The following is an 18,858-nucleotide window of genomic DNA, read 5'->3' on the forward strand; positions in this document are numbered from 1 at the left end:
CTTACTGGATAATTTATATTAAACCAATTTGGCTTTTCCTTACCTTACCAACGTTGAAATAAACTCTCCTGAATGTCACTCAAATTGTATCCTAATGACATTTTTCTAGCTTCCTCGTATGACTCCATTTGATTTCCTTTAACTTTTAAAGTAAATGTTCACATTGAAATCGGGCTAATTTCATAATCACCACTTAAATACGGTGCCAAGCTGTGAACGTCGCTGAAGTCTACCTGTCAATTAAAGGTTGCATAAGGTTACCCGTAACATAAATGGCGATGTAGAGAAGTTCTTCAAAACATTTGAAACATAATGATGATTCTAGTCCAACACCTATTTAATAATAATCGACAGACTTTTACTTTAACTCCCGCAGAGTGCTGTCTGTAAGTACAAATTACCGCTTTGTCTCGAAGGGCTTTACAATTGTTAGACCCTGGGGGCAGATTGAGAAAAACTTTGCTTTAAAATGAAAAAAATAAACATGTAAATCATATTCTAGTGGCATCCAAACTCATTAGAAATCAGGTACTGTTCTGTTTTTGGATGTTGGTACAGTTTTTGTTACTATAGAGCCCACCACAACCTAACTAAGTGTCTGTATTCCCTGGTTGGAACTAATAAGATTTACCTGACAATAATCAAATAATAGTCAGCTATTCCAATTAACCTCATTAACAACACCGTGTTCATTATGGGCTACACGTATGTCATCTCAATCTCCAGCGTGCAGAAGCAAGGATTTACTGATGCTGATGATTTTTGTGAGAAACAAAACTATTGGTGTGTTTTCTGCAGTGAAATCTTTGACCTCTTGACCTCTCCTGATACTTTACTTTAACAATATCACTATTAATGGTAATGAACACCATTGATTTAATACCATATAAAAGCAGGGAGCATTTGCACACATGCATGCACCAGTTTGGGGATAATGCTGTGTCTTCTTTTAGTAAGTTATAGATCTCCCCTCCAGTGTAGACGCTTTTTTCCAACCAGGCTTCCGTACTTCTTCAGAGAATGGCGCTTGCCTGGACCTGTCAGCTTGGACAGGGTTGTAAAGCGCTTGCTGGCTCCCACAGATCTAAACATCATCCTGTTTGCTTCGCCCAGCTGCAACAACTGGAGTCTCCATTTGCATGAGTCCCATCCACACTCCACATTCCTCTGAAGCGAGGCTGCCAGAGGGGCGTGCACGTTCGGAGTCGGTCTTTTCACACTAGCTGGGACACTGTTCACCCACCGAGAGAGATTCACCATGGCCTCAGCACTGAATTGCACACCCTTTATGTTGTGTTTTATTTATATTTCCGTACTGTTTGCAAGTGTACATTGCGACGCCGACGCAGAAGAAGACGAGCATGCCAAGCACTCGTACACGGTGGAGATGTTCAACGAGGCGGTGCCCACTGCACCCCACTTTGTCATGTTTTACGCCCCGTGGTGAGTTAACTGTTAATTTCCCGAGTTTTTTGCAGACAACGTTGAATAAACGGACTGGAAGTAACACTTGTCTTTCTTTAGCATCCCCAATATTCACTGAAAACAGGGGGAAAATGGCTGTCGGGAGTTGGGATTAGAGCTAGCCGGCAAGTTAGCAAACAAGCTAGTTGGCATTCAAGCTAGTTAGCTGCCTAGCCCCGTCCCCTTGGTAAACCGGCACGGTTAGCTTAGCGGCTAACTAGCATAGCCAAACAGTTAGCGGACTGCAGTTTTAGCAGAATGGGACACTTTTCACAAAGGGCCGCGGGGCTAACAATGCTAGTAGCTGCTGAAATGTAGTCTTAAAACTTTGTTGTGGACGTTGAACCAGGTTTATTTTAACACAGTTCTGTGACGCCGTGATTCTTGACGGTTGACGCTGTTGGAGTGAATCAGGGCTCGAAGTTGTAACAGTAGTTTGGGGCGCTGTGCTTACGTGGCACGCACTGATTGACTGATGTTATGTCATCGGTTCCAAAGTTGGGGTCCGCGGACCCCCCAGAGGTCCAAGAGGAGGGGATCAGGGAGTCGCAATGAAAAAGAGCAGTTCACGTCGATCGTCGCCCTATTTAATGTGGATGGTAAAACGAGTTTGAGATAAAAGACAGATTGTAAAATGAGATTAGAGGTTCAGCCTCTCTGACCACTAAGGATCAGTCATCTCTCATGGGATCAAACCTTTATGTAAAGCTCAGATTGGTATTGTTGACATAGAATATAGTACTGTCTTCATTAAGGTTACATTACTTTTGCCCTAAATAAATATAAAATATAAATATCCTCTTATACAAAGCAGTATAACACACATTTTTGACTTTGTCACTTTAGCTTTGCCATAGACATGATTCACATTATTTGTCTTTTTTCATTAAGACACGGTGTACACAATGATATTGATGATTTATTATTAAATTAATACATAAAACTTCAACTTTCCAGTTTCCGTGCCAGGATGCTCCAGTAGCAGGCTCCTACCTGTGTCATCCTGTATCTAAGAATAAAAGGACTCACATACACCATCTTGAGAAGATAAGATGTACCTTTACTGATCCCCCAGAGGAGCAATTAAATTGGACACGGCAGCACAAGGGAACAACCAGTTTGCAAATATTAAAAAGTTGCAGCGCAATGTAGTAATTGACTTAGAGAAAAATAAAATAGAATAAATAAAGATATACTCAAATAAATAGAATAGAAATGCTTCATACACTAGATGGAACTGTGTGGTCAGTTAAGAGAAGTTGTTTGCAAGTGATGACTCTTAACCACGGTCAAACAAAAGATATGTGTGACCAGATCTTGATTTTGTCTGTTGTGTCCAGGTGCGGCCATTGCCAGAGGTTACAGCCGGCATGGAATGAACTGGCAGACAAATACAACAGCATGGAAGAGCCCCCTGCATATGTGGTAAAAGTAGACTGCGTCCAGGACACCAAGTTCTGCTCCAATGTCCACGGGGTTAGGGGCTACCCCACGTAAGTACTCGTCACATAATCCTTGAATTCATCGATTCAAATCAAATTGTTGGCATCCATCTGCGTAGATGTTTCAGAAGTTGAGATCAACAGCTAAAACCAATGAATCAAAACAATAATACATTGGCTGTTGCACAGATGCAAACAACTCTTACAACATTACTGATTTACAGAGAAGTGACACGTTGACCTGCATTTGGGTGAATATTCTGCCCACTATCTTAACGACATCCACTTACATCTTGGATGTTGCTGACAGCACAGTGTACCTGCAAACACAGCAGTCACTGGATAATGATTGACAGAACTTCTTACAACAATAATATACTAAATTACGGGGTCTCAGAGCTTTTAATGATGATTGAATAGACTAGTTAGAAAAGTGTGCTTGCTTGCATGGGTCATTTAGTCTTAGTGCACTTTCTTGTGTAAACTTAAAACTTGAATCATGAGTCTGCGATGCCATAATTCATTCAATTAATGTGTTATGTCTAGATTGAAGTTGTTTAAGCCAGACCAGGAGGCTATTAAGTACCAGGGGCCCAGGGATCTACAGTCTCTGGAGACCTGGATGCTGAAGACACTCCAGGAGGAGCCTTCGGTGAGTTGTGGTTCGAGAAGTTAACACCTTAAGTTTATAAGCCATTGACCCATATGCTGCATCCACACCAACACAGTTTCACTTTAAAATAAAAACAATTTCTATCCAGATAAGCATTTTAGCACCCTTTCGCCCATAGTAAGTAACACATCTGAACGCATATATCATATCACATGACTGTTCACACACACTGTGCACACAGACCTCAACTCTGAGGAAAGTAGACTGACACAGTCTAAAACGGGCTCCAAACTAAAACAGGGTCAGCAGCGTTTCCAAGTCTTCATTTTAGGGGTTCTAAAACACCAGAGTAGTGTGGACACTAGGCGTAAATGTAGCAAAAGTCATGTATTTTCAAATGAAAATGTATTAGTGTGGATGTAGACCTACGATGCAAGATGGGTGTTGTTCATAGATGCTTGTTCTTGTGTCCTCCAGGAACCTGAGGCCGAACTGGAGCCTCCTAAAGCCCCAGAGCCCAAACAGGGCATGTATGAGCTCACTGCTCCCACCTTTAAGGCCCACATAGCCAAAGGTAAAGCTCGACTAGAACATTTATAATGCTTCATGAAAGTGCTGTTGTACCACTTAACTTAACAAATGAATGGTTAACTTCATCTTGTGTATTTACGCAGCTGCATCACACCTGCAATGGATAAATTGTTTCTGTTACTTTCAGTTGTGCTTTCAGTTTTCAGCCACATGCGGTTATGTTTCTAGATCCCTCGTTAGAGAATGGAAACACCTCATTGCCTTGACTGACAGAACTTGACATTTCAGCATGAGTACCTGAGCCGCAAACCACAGTGTCAGTCAACTCGAACCAACTGTACAACACTTGTCTCCTGACGCCTCACGTTTCTGGATTTTCAGACAGCGATTGTAAAAATAAACTGTGCTTACGATAATTGTCTCGTTGAAGTGGTGGCTCGTAACGCGGCACTGACGTTGAAATGTTTTGGTTTTGAAGAAAAATAAATGATTTCTTGTTTGGAGACAAAAAAGGCAGGATATGACATGGGCATTTTAAAAACTGTGTTTATTGGTCCCTCCTTCAAGTCTTGGCAACGGAGCGGCAATAAACGTTGAGTAATTGGTTGCGTGTAACCTCTGTAAGAGGTGTATATTTTCATTTACAGCAGGCTGTGATGAGTTTGTAGTGGAATCTGCTTCTTACATTGCTCAAAACACATAAACTTGTTCAGCCTCACTTCAGCACAAAAAATACATATAGAAAATGGTACTTTACTTATGTTTATATACAGTATTTTTATGTTCTTTTTTTTTTCATTTATAGTTAATTTTCTTGCTAGTTATCTGCAGCTTCTTTTTCTAATCTGGCTTTTCTAATCTTGCCTCAGGTGCTCATTTTGTGAAGTTCTTCGCTCCATGGTGCGGTCACTGTAAAGCCATGGCTCCAACCTGGGAGCAGCTGGCCACCACCTTTGAGCACTCTGATGATGTCAAGATAGGAAAGGTGCGTCCTTTACTTTGTACTGGTTCACAGGTTCAGCTGCTCATAAATAATTAGATGTTAAAGGTGCACTGTGTAGTTTTGGGGAAGGAATTGTAATCAGAGTATGATCTTCATTGACTGTTTTTTTTTTAATGCCTAAATACAAAATAAATTGTTTTCATAACTGAATAAACAAACTGACATTAAAGGACAACACAATTTCATACTGTTTTACTTTGTTTATATGTGGCGGACCCTGCCACCTTTCTAGCTTCAAACAGTGTTCAGGGACCTTATTTTCCTCTGAGAACAGCTTTTTTATTAAGTTGTGGAAAAAATAAATATGTCTGAGTTTGTATTATTACCTCATTAATGTTGGAGTAATTACAATTCTGAGTTTGAATTTCTTCTCCAAAGCTACACAGTGCCCCTTTTAAAACATTAAAACACCACATACTGTTGCATCAATTAAAAACAGGACTACTATAAAGGTACACTTCTGATGCCAAACTGCAGTGTTGAAGCAGTCCTCCATCTGCTCTCTGCTCACTTTACACTACCTGCATATTCATCCTGTTAACCATCTAACAGAACAGGATGCTGGTCATATGAAGAGCTAACTGTTTGCATACTGGGTTATTAAACAAATACCCCTTAAGCAAATTGACAGGGTCAGTGTTTGCAATGATGTTTCATCTTTGTTTAATAACACGTGTATATTTATGACCTAGGTGGACTGTACACAGCACTATGAGGTGTGTTCTGAGAACGGCGTACGAGGATATCCCACTCTGCTCTTCTTCAACAACGGACAGAAGGTATGGAGGAGGTTTTGGACTGCTGCCACAGTGGCCAACATGTTGCTACTCAACATCCTCTTAAGTTTTACTGCGAGCTGTAACAACCTCCCTGACATGAAGTCATACTGGGATGATTAAATACATATACAAATTGTAAAAATACTGGCATCTTCATCACAACAGTCATGATGTTTACATTGATGCCACTGAAGATTGAGTTAAATATTTTGCTTCAGATGAAACTATGTTGGTTATCATACATAGTATTTGGTTTCGATATGTGTTGTATTCTACGTGTGTCAAAAAGTGTCAGTGGTTTTTAATTATGGTGTTTTCCTAAATCAGGCCCAACCCTCCAGGGTCAATGTTGAGTTCCAGAGTTTGTTGAAAGACAAAAATGATTAACAATGTTATAATTCAAATAGCTTCCACATTTATGGTGATGGCAACAATCTGTTTATTCTTGTGCGTGTCTTTTTGTAGACGGACCAGTACAAAGGGAAAAGAGACCTGGACTCTTTTAAAGACTTTGTGGACAACCAGCTGAAGGCTGCCGTCGCCGTGAAGGAAGAGCAGGAACCAAGCGAGGAACAAAAAGCAAACGAGGTCCTCACTGACGAGCTAGCCAAAGAGGAGGTGAAGGTGGGTGTGAGCAACAAAAGGCGACGTTCAGAAGTGGTCAATTCTACAGTGGCTTGAAAGATTTTATGGCACACTTATGTTTCATGAGGGTGGATCAAACATATGGCAGCCATCTTTACCTGCTTATAAGTAAAGGTCTCTGAGCTTAGCACCCACTCAACTATGTGCATCTCAATTACCAGCTATGATTAGCCTAGCTATTTTCTGTCTTTTAATGAGATGATGTGGGCATGGCAGCGACCAGAAAGTAGGCATGGCATCCAAGCTCTACGGCTAATATAATAAATTAATAAATGTTTTAAGAAGGGCTCTCGGACAGGTGATCATAACCCTTCAGCACAGTTTAATATCAGTTTGTTTCCCCTCTGCAGTCCGGTGTGTTGACCTTGACAGAGAGCAACTTTGACGAGACTGTGGCCAAGGGCATCACCTTCATCAAATTCTACGCACCGTGGTAAGATTGAATGTATAGCTGTGTTGTTATTCACATCTAGAATGACCTGTTCGTAATTTAGCTCCAACATGCAGCAGTTGCAAATTATTATTATCCAGGCATCTTTTCTATCACTGTGATGTAATTCATGTGTTCGCCTGCTGTCCACTGTAGGTGTGGCCACTGTAAGAACCTCGCTCCAACATGGGAGGATCTCTCCAAGAAGGAGTTTTCCGGCCTCACTGATGTCAAGATAGCCAAAGTGGACTGCACTGTTGAACGCACACTGTGCAACAAGTACTCTGTAAGTATCTGGGTGTCATCCACAAGTTGTTCCACTGCACAAGTCCCCATCTAAACCAAACATGTAGCACTCCATTTCTTCTTCTCACATACCCAGCTGTCAGCTTTTTTCATTCTCCAAGATTAAGTGTGTTGTACGGGATGTAATAAAATAAAGATGGTGGTTTTATCACAGAGCCATAAAACAATACAACTGCCACATACTTTAATTAGATCCTACAGACTGCAGTCCCAAAGCAGATTTAACACATGGGGAAAGAATGTTGACACACACACACACACACACACACACACACGTTGACTTAGGTCACTAGGGACATTACATGGAGATGTATCTGAACCATAACCACTACTTGCCTAACCCTAACCTTAACCACTGACCCAAAAATCAGCTTTTCTTCCCCATTGGACAAGCCGTCTACAATTAACTATCAGCTTTGCTTGGCTGCGGAGTCTGAATGATGTCATTTAGAGGAAAGCCCAGAGCATTATGTAATGCTGACATGGTTTTAGAATTAAAGGGTGTGAAGGTGTTGATTTAAAGTAACCTACAGCTCATCTATAATGAAGTAATAAAAAGCCCAGTCACATTAAAACTTTAAATTTCCCATTCAAAAATTGAATGGATAGTCATTAAGCCAGTCTGTCACTGCATACAATGTATGTTGTACTGCTTGCAGAATTGCTGCGTCAGGGTTCAAGCTCCACAGTTTCTGAAGAGTGATGATTCACTGTGATGAAATGTGACCTTTATGTTTTGTTGTGTTTTTCTCATATCTAAGAAATTTTCATACATAAGATTTCACTTTCTACTGACACCGTTATCATGGTGGACAGAAAGGACCAAGTAAGAGCTGACTAGAATTCAAGAGGGATCTGAAGCTATCTGAGATTTCTGTCATTGGACAGTTGATTTGAACTCATTTGATCATCTTTAGTGTTAAAAATGTTCAAACTGCATGTAGCATGCAGAATAAATGGTTTTAACAGATTAAAAAGCACATGGACTAAGCCTCTGTTGTTGTTCTCCTTCTTCCATCTTTAGGTGCGAGGTTACCCCACCTTGCTCGTCTTCAGGGCGGGGGTGCAGGGTGACGAGCATCACGGCGGGCGGGACCTGGAGAGCCTGCACGGCTTTGTGATGAGGCAGGCGAGAGACGAGCTGTAAAAACAGTCGAGTCGGCACTCAACTCTCCACCACTCTGCTCGCCCACACTGCATAGCTGACCAGTAGGACACCACTCTCTCTCCTACAGTAGCCAAACCTCTCTCTATCTCTCTCTCTCCACTTGGGTTCTCTTCAGAAAGGAGTCAGCCAATGACAGACTGATGCGGTCTGTCGTCTCTCTCTTATGTTCAAGGACTGAATGATTCAGTAGTTTTGGATGTGAATGTATTTCTCATTGCTGTTGCCCAACCGTAACTCTCCTACTATGGAGAGAAACTATCGTAGTGGTTGGGCTTACGAATGAAGTAATATGTCTGACAACCACTTTGCAAGCACTGCTCAGTCAATCAGAACCAGAATTCCTCGCACATATAAAAACTGTTGTTTATTCAGAGGGTGGCAGTAGAGGACAGATGTCCCCTTTTCTGCCTGTTCAAAATCAATTGTTTCTGATTAACTTCTGTTGATATTTGACTTTTTTTAAATGCAAAATTTTATACATGGGATCTGTTGTTAAATCATAAGCCATTAAAGTTGCGGTACTGTCATTCAAAGGTTTTAAAAGTTTGTGTTGTCCAAATGTGAAGTTGAGTGTTAAGTTGAGGGTACTTTCTATCCATGCCGGCAATGGCCTATCTGACTTAACTCTCAGGGAAACACCCAGGAAAGCTAGAAGAAGTTGTGATGGAGTCTGATTTTCTTTAAACCATGAGGATTTTCTTTTGGAAATAACAACCAGATAATCTAAAGACCTCAAGTGTGCATTTTATCCATTTTGTGACTCCCTCTCAATCATCCCTCCCGACTCCTCCTAGCATTCAGGGTCTCAGGCCTGGACCATGTTGCCCCATATCTCCAACACTGAACATTTTTAGAGTCACTACTGCTTTAGTTTTGTTGTTTTCTGTTTTTCTGGTATGACATTTTTAAAACTGACTTCACTTTATCCTCAAATGTAATAGAAGAAGTGTGAATGTATAGTGTTTGTACTGTGTCTCTTAGGCCAGGCTCATTTGTGAACCTGTAAGTGGGAATGGACACTTGGAGCCAGTTTTGAGGGTGTACTGCACATGCAGTGTAAGTTTAGGATCGTATGCATGAGAAATGGAGCTGTTCTCCTGGTCATCTTTTCAGTTTTTAGAAGCTTCCCTCTGTGATTGGATATTTTTGTAATGTATGTGAGGCTGGAACTGAGACAAACGTTCACTGCAGCTCAGGGTCAGGTGGGCTAGCTAGCATCATATCACCTCTATGATTGTGATCTTTTCTTACCTTAATGATGGAACCAGCTGCATCTTGGGTCTGTGTAATTTGCTTTTCCTGGTCTCAAGTATCATTTCAACATGTTATATTTACTGACAATGAAAAAATATGATGTGCAGCTAATGTCTTAAGGCTAGATGGGTATAGATGGGTATAGCTTTAGCTGCATGGATAGTTGGATGATGTCACTATTTGATAAATGATGCTACTTTTTCTATTTCATTTTATCAAATACAACAAAAATAAAGCCTAATTTTGCTAGTGGCTGGTTTTAATGACCCATTCTGAACTCTTCTTTAGTCTGCCGTATTCTGTATCACAACCATCAACCCACAGATCCAAGTCAAGGGCCAAGAAAACGTCAATTTAAGTTAGTCTTTGCAGCGCACTTTTCTATACCTTTACTCACCTGTGACTCTGTGCCCTTTACGCTACAAATGCCCTTTGACCCAGGTTATGTGAGAAGTATGTGCTGCACGATGCAGGGCACCATTTATTGTCTAAACCCAGGTACACAAACAGTCAGACACAGCAGTTTTTTGTCAGTAAAAGTTTTTATGGATAGCACATGGTCTAAGGAACTCCAGTGACAGAAGTATTTTTTTCCTTGTGAGTCATGGGTTGTGACTACCCATGGATTTTGTACAAAAAAAGAGTGAATAATGGCAAGTTGTAACATGAGATTTCATAATAAAAAATTTTCAAAAATAAGTTTGTATTTTCATTTTGTTCTTGCATCGGTCTCTGTTAATAAGGTATGTGATTTCTTTTTAATAAAAGGTGCAATAAATAAGCTGAGAATGTACAAGTATTTACAAAAAACAGTCTAAACATGATCACAAATGTAAACAGCAGCTTACCAGAGGTATATTTTGTAATTTATGATTGGTTAGGCACATAAGGTATTTTGATTCTTGTTGGTATTAGTTTTTCATTAAAATATGCTCTCTAAAATAAACGTCCATGTCATTCAAAGCTCACAGTAACATGTTCGAATTGGAAAGACGCTGCCACTGGACACAAATCTCAACATGATTTTTACCCCCGGGGTTGAAAAAGCAAAAGGGCTAATTTCAGAAAGCTGGCACAGAAACCGTCCTGCCGGCTGTTTTTGACTCGCTAAATGTTTTTCCACAATCTCTTGATGGGTTGTCAGGGGTGGAAGCGTTTGTTAACTTTGCGAGCGCAGCGACATGGAAATGGCCATTTGCGGTATGTCGGAGGGATAAGGCTGTATTCTTCGGTTCTTTGGAGAAAAACATCAGTTTAGCCACAACATGCATCATGTTGAACCAGCCTGGTGAATCGCAGCTCAGCATGAGCCTGGCAAATATTGACACGGAGGGGATATTTGGAGCAGTGCGCTACTAAAATAGCCTGCGGTCACTTTGGTTCAGTCCGTATTATATTTTAGGAGGGCAAATATGGCTTGAGAAGAAAATACATTAGGAAAGAGGAAGGAAATATGAATCTACTGACTCCATGTATCATTCATTTAGCAGTAGATTGAGTTAACATTTGCACAGTAAAGGAAACTTGGTTTGTATTTTCCCAACTCGCTCAAACCATTTCTGCACATTTTCTGTCTTTTTACCAGGTGTTGTCACCGAGTCAACTCCCCCGGGTCATCACGTGCTGTAGGGAGGTTGTTCAGCAGTAATTGTTCGAGCCTCTTCTGAGAACTGATCCACCGTGCGTTTCTGAGAGAGGAGATGGGAAGGAAAAGAAAGCAGCGCTCGGACTGGTCCCGCAACAGTTCAGTTTTGCCCTCGCCCTCTCAGTGAGGGAGAGGGTGCAGTAGCCTCTTCGGCATTCATACACACACATAATATACAAACACTCCGTCCTCCCCACACACTCGCAGCCATTCAGTCAGTTCATGAAGTGAAGATTCCACAGCTAACAGAGAAGGTGATAGACAACGTGGTGGCTCAACACTGGAGTAGGGTGAAGTTGCCCGTAGATGACACCCGTGTGGTGCCATTTTTGGGATGGTCCCCTCTTAGTTTGATGAAGATGGACGTCATGTTATTAGATTGGATGTTTTGAAGTGTCCAAGATTGTTGGAATAGAACATGGTGATGATCTTTCAGGGTGGACATTCCTTGCAGGCTGAGGATTTGGGCAGGAAGCTGGTGTCTAGCCGAGGTCAACAGCACCCACGAGTCACTGGTCACAACCCAACTTTCAATCGAGCATTATCAGCCCTCGATGCCGGTGTCAGTGGCAGCCGCAGGCCCGTACCACCATGTTCTTGTATTTCTTGAGTATGACGTTGGAGTTGTCATCGAAGTAAAGCACTGAGATGGCATGGAGTTTGGTGGGGGCGCAGCAGGGCTTTGGTACGTTCTCGGGGTTCATCAGGTGCACCTGAAAAGCAAGAGAAATACATTGAGATACTTTAGGATCGATAGCACTGTTTCCACCAAACCACACAGTCCACACTGAAAACAGACAATGTAAACCATTTACAGATTGGTGGTCTAAGATAAAGACAAATTATAACTGAAGTAGTTATTAAAAGAAATAGGAGATAAGAGGTTGTCTTAAAGGGGCCATCAGCAATTCAGCATAACACTTCCATTAAATTGGGGAAGTCACAATAGACAGATTTTTAAAATATAATGGTCAAAATTTAAGCATTGGAAGATGAGATATCCTGACTTTTAGTCCCTAGTACAGGTCATACTCTGAAAAACACTACAATTCCCATAATGCAACCCAACAGCATCTTCTTCTGCATCTTTCAAACTCCAGGCCTAAATTTCATAACACAATTTTTCAGTTAAATAATTAAAAATCTTAAGCCTGATTCAAGATGACGCCGATGACATCACTTAGGGTTATTTTCTCAGACTTACAGAGCAATAAACGCCAACTTTTGCCCGTGTTAGCTTGAATGTTTCTGGTTAAACAAAAAGGATGGTACTCTGTCGATCTGCTGGACAGATTTAAAAACTTTTGGGACAAATTTATCACCAAAATATGTACAAATAAATCAGGCATGGGTTTAAAAATACAGGAATGACTTTAAAAAAAACACATTTTAAGAAACCTGATAGTGATAAGTACATAGTCGTCGTTTGTTGTTTGTTATTTCAAATTGCTGCAATGTTCCTGAATCCTTCAGAAGAAATGTATGAGCACTTTCACATAAACCTTGCTTGCGGTGACTCAAAACTTCTCCTACACTGTGTTAGGAATACACTGAGCATGGTAAACCTGTGTGGGCTGGTCTTACCAGTGTCTGTACGATGGCGTGGTTGGTGGCGTTCATGTGGGCGTTCAGGGGGAAGGAGCACTCTCCGTCACAGTAGTTGGCCGCGTAGCCTTCAGGAGCGATGATCCAGTCCTGAGAGAAACGCACCATAAACATAAAAAGCAGCACGGTCAGAGCAGAGTAAATAAAACATGTTAATATATTAAAAAAAACAAGTCCATCAGAAGGGTAGGACTGTATGTCTTAGTCTTGGAACTGTAGAAAGGTCAAATCCGGATCCAGCCCACCTGACTCCTGTTGGTAAATTCAGTGTTAACCTCATCTCTGAGGACAAATCCCTGCTCAAACACTTGTGTCTGTGGGATCGCTCAGGGAAGCAATACTTCTCTCCTCCTTCCTTCCTTCCTCTCTGTGTCTTACTGTTTCGCTCTGACTAAGTCTCTGCATGTTTCACCTCTTCTCACTTGTTTTGGTTGTTTTTTATCGAGTGTACCTTCCTGTCTGTGTCAATTATCTCTCTCTGTGTTTCTCTTCTCACTTCTCTGTCTGTCCAGCTCCCTTCCTGTGTGTGTGTGTGTGTGTGTGTGTGTGTGTGTGTGTGTGTGTGTGTGTGTGTGTGTGAGAGAGAGAGAGAGAGAGAGAGACAGAGAGTGCTGGCAGTCTCCCTCTAGATGTCAGTGCTGTGTCAACAGATCACAACTTGTTTGGTAGGGTGTACATAATTTTGCCTTTCTCTATCTTTCTCAGTCTCGTTGTAAACACAAGCACACACTACACACACACACACACACACACACACACACACACACACGGGAGCATACAGTGTATACACAGCTATTCATCTCATCATAAATGCACATATATTTCAGCTCTACCTTAGTGTGCAATAGTCATTTAGCTGGTTTTGTTGAATTAATGCACTTCTCAGATTTAGTGGGTCTGTTTTGTTTTTCTTGTGCACAAGTAGAAGGACACACATAGGTGTGTCATGGTAGACAGTCCCACCAATGGTTTGAAACTATTCAACAGGTGACAGTAACGCCAAGATCTGTTGAAATGTGCCAGCAAAGACAGGGAGAGGACAGTAATTAAGTAAACATATCTATCAAATTATCCACCATAAGTTTAACATAACTTTTTTATTTTATCATTTTAGTAAATTTCTGTTAATTTACCTATCAAATTGAGGTGAAGACTTGCATCCAATGTGTTTATGGATCCTCAGTGAACCAAACTCAAATTTTAAAAGACAGTTTTATTTGTGTTAGCCTCTAAAATCTCTCTACATACAGTATGCCAGCTGTCAGTAAACACTTATTAGACTATCAAAGTTGCCCTCAAGAGTGAGACTGTGAGGATTGACCGCTCCTGTACCTGTTTCACACATGTATATTTGCAGTTGTTTGGATGTGCTGAACAAGAAAATGTTCCCTACCTGCCAGCCCAGCTCTCTGAAGCTGACGTAGAGCTCATGTCTTCTGCACGCCGTCTTCTGATCGCTGCTGTTGTAATCTGCAACAGAAAAAAACAGACAGCCACAGTCAGCAAAAACCTTCCCTGGGTAGATGATTTAAAAAAAAAAATCCCAATTAAACCTCATGGAAGTGATGCACTGCACTCAGAATCCGAGAGAAGAATAACACAATCCGCCTCATGTAATGCACTGGGTGGAGGCACATGACAGGGCGTAGACCAGAGCACAGGCACAAATGCTCATGACAGCGGTCACTGCGCTGAACGTGCTTCACATTCATCTGCTGTCTAATGCGTCTGAGCGCTTGCCTAATTGAATTCATCAGCATTCAAAAATTGCTTGGCCCGAGCGCAAGTGGTGACACAGTGACAACTGTGTTTATGGACTCTCCTGCCCTGCAGTTTGTACTTAATTATCTCTGTTCCACTCTGCAGCAGCAGGGCGGACGGCTGCAGACAGTCCCAGGTATAGGCTTGGTTTTCTCAGTCGAGGAGGTCATTGCTGGCATCGGTCGCGACGCTGAAGTCAAGGCGGTGACGCAGTCTTTCCAATGATGTTTCGAGGGCTCTCTCTCTCGCTCGCTGTCTGTCTTGCCTCATTGATTCTATTGTTGTGATTTTTTTTCTTTACAAGCCTTCCAGAGAAAGACAATCAGTGGGAATAATGCAAGCTGTGGTTCTTGTTAAAGTCCTGTAATCACAAAGCAGCTTCATCCAGGAGGACCCATGTGGTGTAGCAGTTGTCCCCTAGGCCGGGCTCACACTACAGGAGGCGTACAATTATAACTTGTTTTGAAATCGAGGAGAATCTTCACAGATGTTCTTTTCAGGAATCAGAAACATGCACACAGCATTTGAAAAATATCGGCGTATCACACGCTACAGGATATTATTAAGATAATCGTGCCAGAGGGAGCGATGCGCCACCTCACCTGATCTCACGGGGAAGCAGATGTAAACATAATTGAGACAGCTGTGCCACAACTTGCTGTGGTAATGTTAACACTCTGCAGTGAGAAAAATGATTATTATTATGACAGGAGACGCTGGTGCTTATACCGCTTTTTTCCACAGGGGTCGCCAGAATCAACAAAAAACAAAGTTCCTTGTAGCTGCTGTAACAGCCACCCTGAGACATAAGCAAACTAAGCTTGACTTGCTGGTGGCCCCACGATGCTTTAAGCAATACTTCAGCCTTAAGCCCTTAAGAGGTTTTAATTGTAGTTGGTTGTTGGTCGACACATTCTCACATCGCAAAGTTAATTATAAAACTGTTGAGCTGTTTTGGCAGAAGACCTACTGGTGGTTGCCTATTTTTGATATTTTTATGCGTCACTTGTCATTAGGGCTTCGGTGCTGGTTTCTGACTCCATGTTTAGCCTAGTGGAGGTGGTGCTTGAGAGATTTAGGCTACAATAACTTTACAGATTGCAAGAAATAAAACATTTACAGCTTTGAGTGCGGCTCTCACGTTCAAAACTCATCATTTGCTGCTTTTTCAGATTTGCTCGTTGCTTTGTTGGCCTGTTGATGCGTCTGCCTACAGAAACGGGCAGCACATTACAGATAGAAGCATAGAAAATCAAATAATAAATGTATTGTTTTAGGTTCACATCATCCGACTTCTTTTTTTGCCTGTGAAAAAGAGTGAGTCAGACAGCAGACGGGGATTTGTCACTCAGTCACAGCCACCACCCAGCCACTCACCTCGCTAACTTGCCAACAGCAGCCGTGGTTAGTCAGCTGGAGTTGGACGGATACACACACACACTTAGGCATATTGCATATACAAACAATTATGTAAGGGTCATTGATGTCCTTAAATCTGAACGTCTATCATTCATTACCACTGGCACTTACAGTACATAAACAAATACACACTCACACACACAAATGACCTGATGTTTATCCGTGTAACAGCCAAATCCACTTAGCCACTCATTAAAAGGGAGAGTTGTCATTTAAAGTCACCGGCGCTAGTTGCATTAAGATTTCATCATCAAATCAAATTTCATTTTGAACAGACGCACTGACCGCACTGCCCAGACCCATGTGTTTTAGCTGGCCTCTTGTCAAATACAAGAGAGAGAGGGAGAGACAGGCAGAGGGAGGGGGGGAGAGTTGGATTTGTCACTTGGATTCATCTCAGCTTGAAGTAAATGAGGAGAGAGGGAAAGAGAAAATAGACCGAGAGGACTGGAGCATAGAGCTAACGCTGCCTGGGTTTGGGCTGCAGTTGTCTGTGATTAAAGGATAAGTTCACCCAAAACTTCAAATTATGTCACCATCAACTTATCATTATGCCGATGGAAAGTCAGGTGAAGTTGTGTAGTCCACAAAACATTTCTGGAGCTTCACAGCAACAGTGTTGCAGCGTTCTCCTAAACAATTGAAGTAGATGGGGACTTTCTACCATGCGGATCGAGTGTGATCTAAATTTTCCCTGAACAAGAACAACAATGAAGAGTTTATTTTTATCGCAGCAGAGCGTGTATATGACATCTGATTGGACAGGTTAATGCTGCAGGAGACAGGAAATAAAAGGTGAGACTGGTCACGACAGGCGGCTGAGGGGTGAGGTCGAATGGTCAACCTTAACAGTCGAATACAGTCAGGTGTTTCCCCCGCTCAGGGTTCCTTCCTCTCCAGTAGGAAGGCTGGTTCACTGGGCGTCTGCTAATGTGGAAATACACTGTTTATATGAATGTGTGTGTGCTTTTATGGGTGCACGTGTACTCTGTGCATTCAGGCACGCATGTTTGGCTCCATGTACGCATGTGTGTGTCTAAATGTATGTGTATAGATGATACACATGCTCGCCCGTCTCGACCTGAGAACATTCAGACTGAACAGATTTACTGTACTGAGAGCTTCACAAATGAGAAAACAGGCTGTTCCTGAACCAGCGGCTGTTTTCCTTTGATTCTTACAGTAAATCCACTTGTTTTATTTCCCTTACATTTGCAGTGTGTACAATGTTTGTATACAGGAAACATCCAAGGATGGAGGAAAAGTGCCACTGAAGGAACTGCGCTGATTGGCTGGATGACTTGGCTGACCTGATATGAACCCGAGGTGATGTTTATAGAAGGAGGAAGTGACACATTACAGCATTGTAAGATGACAAAGGTTTCACACAGTTAATGTATAGAGGTTTATGAGTCCATGTTGGAATATATAATAACTCCGGGCTTCTTATTTGGATGCCAGTCAACACGTCTCTGTGAGTAACACACTATACCATGACCTACACACTGGCTAAAACTGAACACACCCATATTACACAGAGACCCCCAGCTCCTTCATACAGACTCTAGTTTATGGTGCGTGACATTCAGCTTCGGGTCAAATCACAGCCCAGGGTTGAGGGTGAATGAAGCAGCCTGCTCGCTAGTCAGACTCCTACACCAGCAGCCATTAATATAGTTCTCCATGAGGCGTCTATGGGGGCAGGCAGGGCGGCAAAATCTGATCATTTCATTAGATTCATTGTGCTGGGACAGAAAAACTGTCTGTATTTTACCCTATTTATAATTGTTATCAAAAATTAAAGGCACCAAATCTTTTAAAATTAACAAGATTATTTTGATTTTGGGGTGATAGAATTTCTGTACTCTTCTTAAGTCATTATACTTTACGCAAAGTGCACACCAACACACATTTAAAGTCATTTTCTGTGGTTTAGTATTGAGCAACATATAGCCTTTTCTTCTCTTTGTCTTACACACACACACACACACACACACACACACACACACACACACACACACACACACACACACACACACACACACACACAGCTCATTTTCCTTGCACCTCTTGGCCTTCAAAGCCATCAGCATTTACAGTCTGTGGGGCTCTTTAAGAGGAATAAAGCTGATATTTACTGTGGGCTTTCATTGAGTGTAAAGGCCCAGATTTGTGGTGCCCATAAACCACATCTCTCCTTCCTGCCTGTAAAAATTTAATGCCACACAGCTACCGCTGAGCTCCGGCTCCCATGAGCCTTCCATTCATTTCTTTTTCCTTCCCTAGACAGAGAGCAGAGGTGGGAAAGAGAATGGGTAAAAAATGTATTTGTATACCACCACTTACTACTACAATAATCAAAAGACAGTGCATACAACAGTTTAATATCAGATTAGTGATTAGTTTGCCCAAAAGTAAACAAATGAATACATAATTAATATAAATTAACAACATAATTGAGATTTTAAGATGCTTATTCATTAAAGGAATAGTTTGACATTTTGGGAAATATGCCTATTCGATTCTACTCAAGTCTGTACATTAAATATGAAGCCACAGCTTGCAGGCAGCTAGCATAGCTTAGCATAAAGACGGGAAACAGAGGGAAACAGCTAGCCCTGCTCTGTCCAAAGGTAACACAATTCACCTACTAGCACCTCAAAAGGTCACTAAATAATGTTGCTGTAAGAATTTTAGTTGAAAACAAAAAAATTGGCAATAGAACGTGAAGAACAGTTTTGACATTATTATGTCCGGTCTAAGGCGCCTGTGCTCCCAGTTTGGATTGCTAAC

General features: G+C 41.6%; 2 protein-coding genes across 3 annotated transcripts in view; one reads left to right on the forward strand and one right to left on the reverse strand.

The window, feature by feature from the left end:
• The first annotated feature begins 1,006 nt into the window (after positions 1 to 1,006).
• txndc5 (thioredoxin domain containing 5) lies at positions 1,007 to 10,334 on the forward strand. Its single transcript, XM_084339928.1, has 10 exons — positions 1,007 to 1,443; positions 2,805 to 2,957; positions 3,453 to 3,558; positions 3,997 to 4,093; positions 4,920 to 5,035; positions 5,746 to 5,832; positions 6,298 to 6,456; positions 6,828 to 6,910; positions 7,064 to 7,193; positions 8,238 to 10,334. Exons 1-10 carry the CDS (start codon positions 1,259 to 1,261, stop codon positions 8,358 to 8,360), a joined length of 1,239 nt encoding a protein of 412 aa, XP_084196054.1. The 5' UTR covers positions 1,007 to 1,258; the 3' UTR covers positions 8,361 to 10,334.
• Positions 10,335 to 10,419: 85 nt separating this feature from the next.
• The window catches only part of bmp6 (bone morphogenetic protein 6), a 50,642-nt gene continuing 42,203 nt past the window's right edge, over positions 10,420 to 18,858 (reverse strand). For both annotated transcript variants that reach the window (XM_084339927.1, XM_084339926.1), the window contains 3 exons: positions 14,279 to 14,355; positions 12,865 to 12,975; positions 10,420 to 11,993 (listed from right to left, as the gene is read on the reverse strand). In XM_084339927.1, coding sequence (XP_084196053.1) covers positions 11,844 to 11,993; positions 12,865 to 12,975; positions 14,279 to 14,355 — 338 coding nt within the window. In that variant the 3' untranslated portion in view covers positions 10,420 to 11,843. The remainder of the gene's footprint in view (positions 11,994 to 12,864; positions 12,976 to 14,278; positions 14,356 to 18,858) is intronic.

The sequence above is a fragment of the Pagrus pagrus genome, assembly GCF_965226575.1.
Source record: "Pagrus pagrus genome assembly, chromosome: 20".
NCBI classification, from domain to species: domain Eukaryota; kingdom Metazoa; phylum Chordata; class Actinopteri; order Spariformes; family Sparidae; genus Pagrus; species Pagrus pagrus.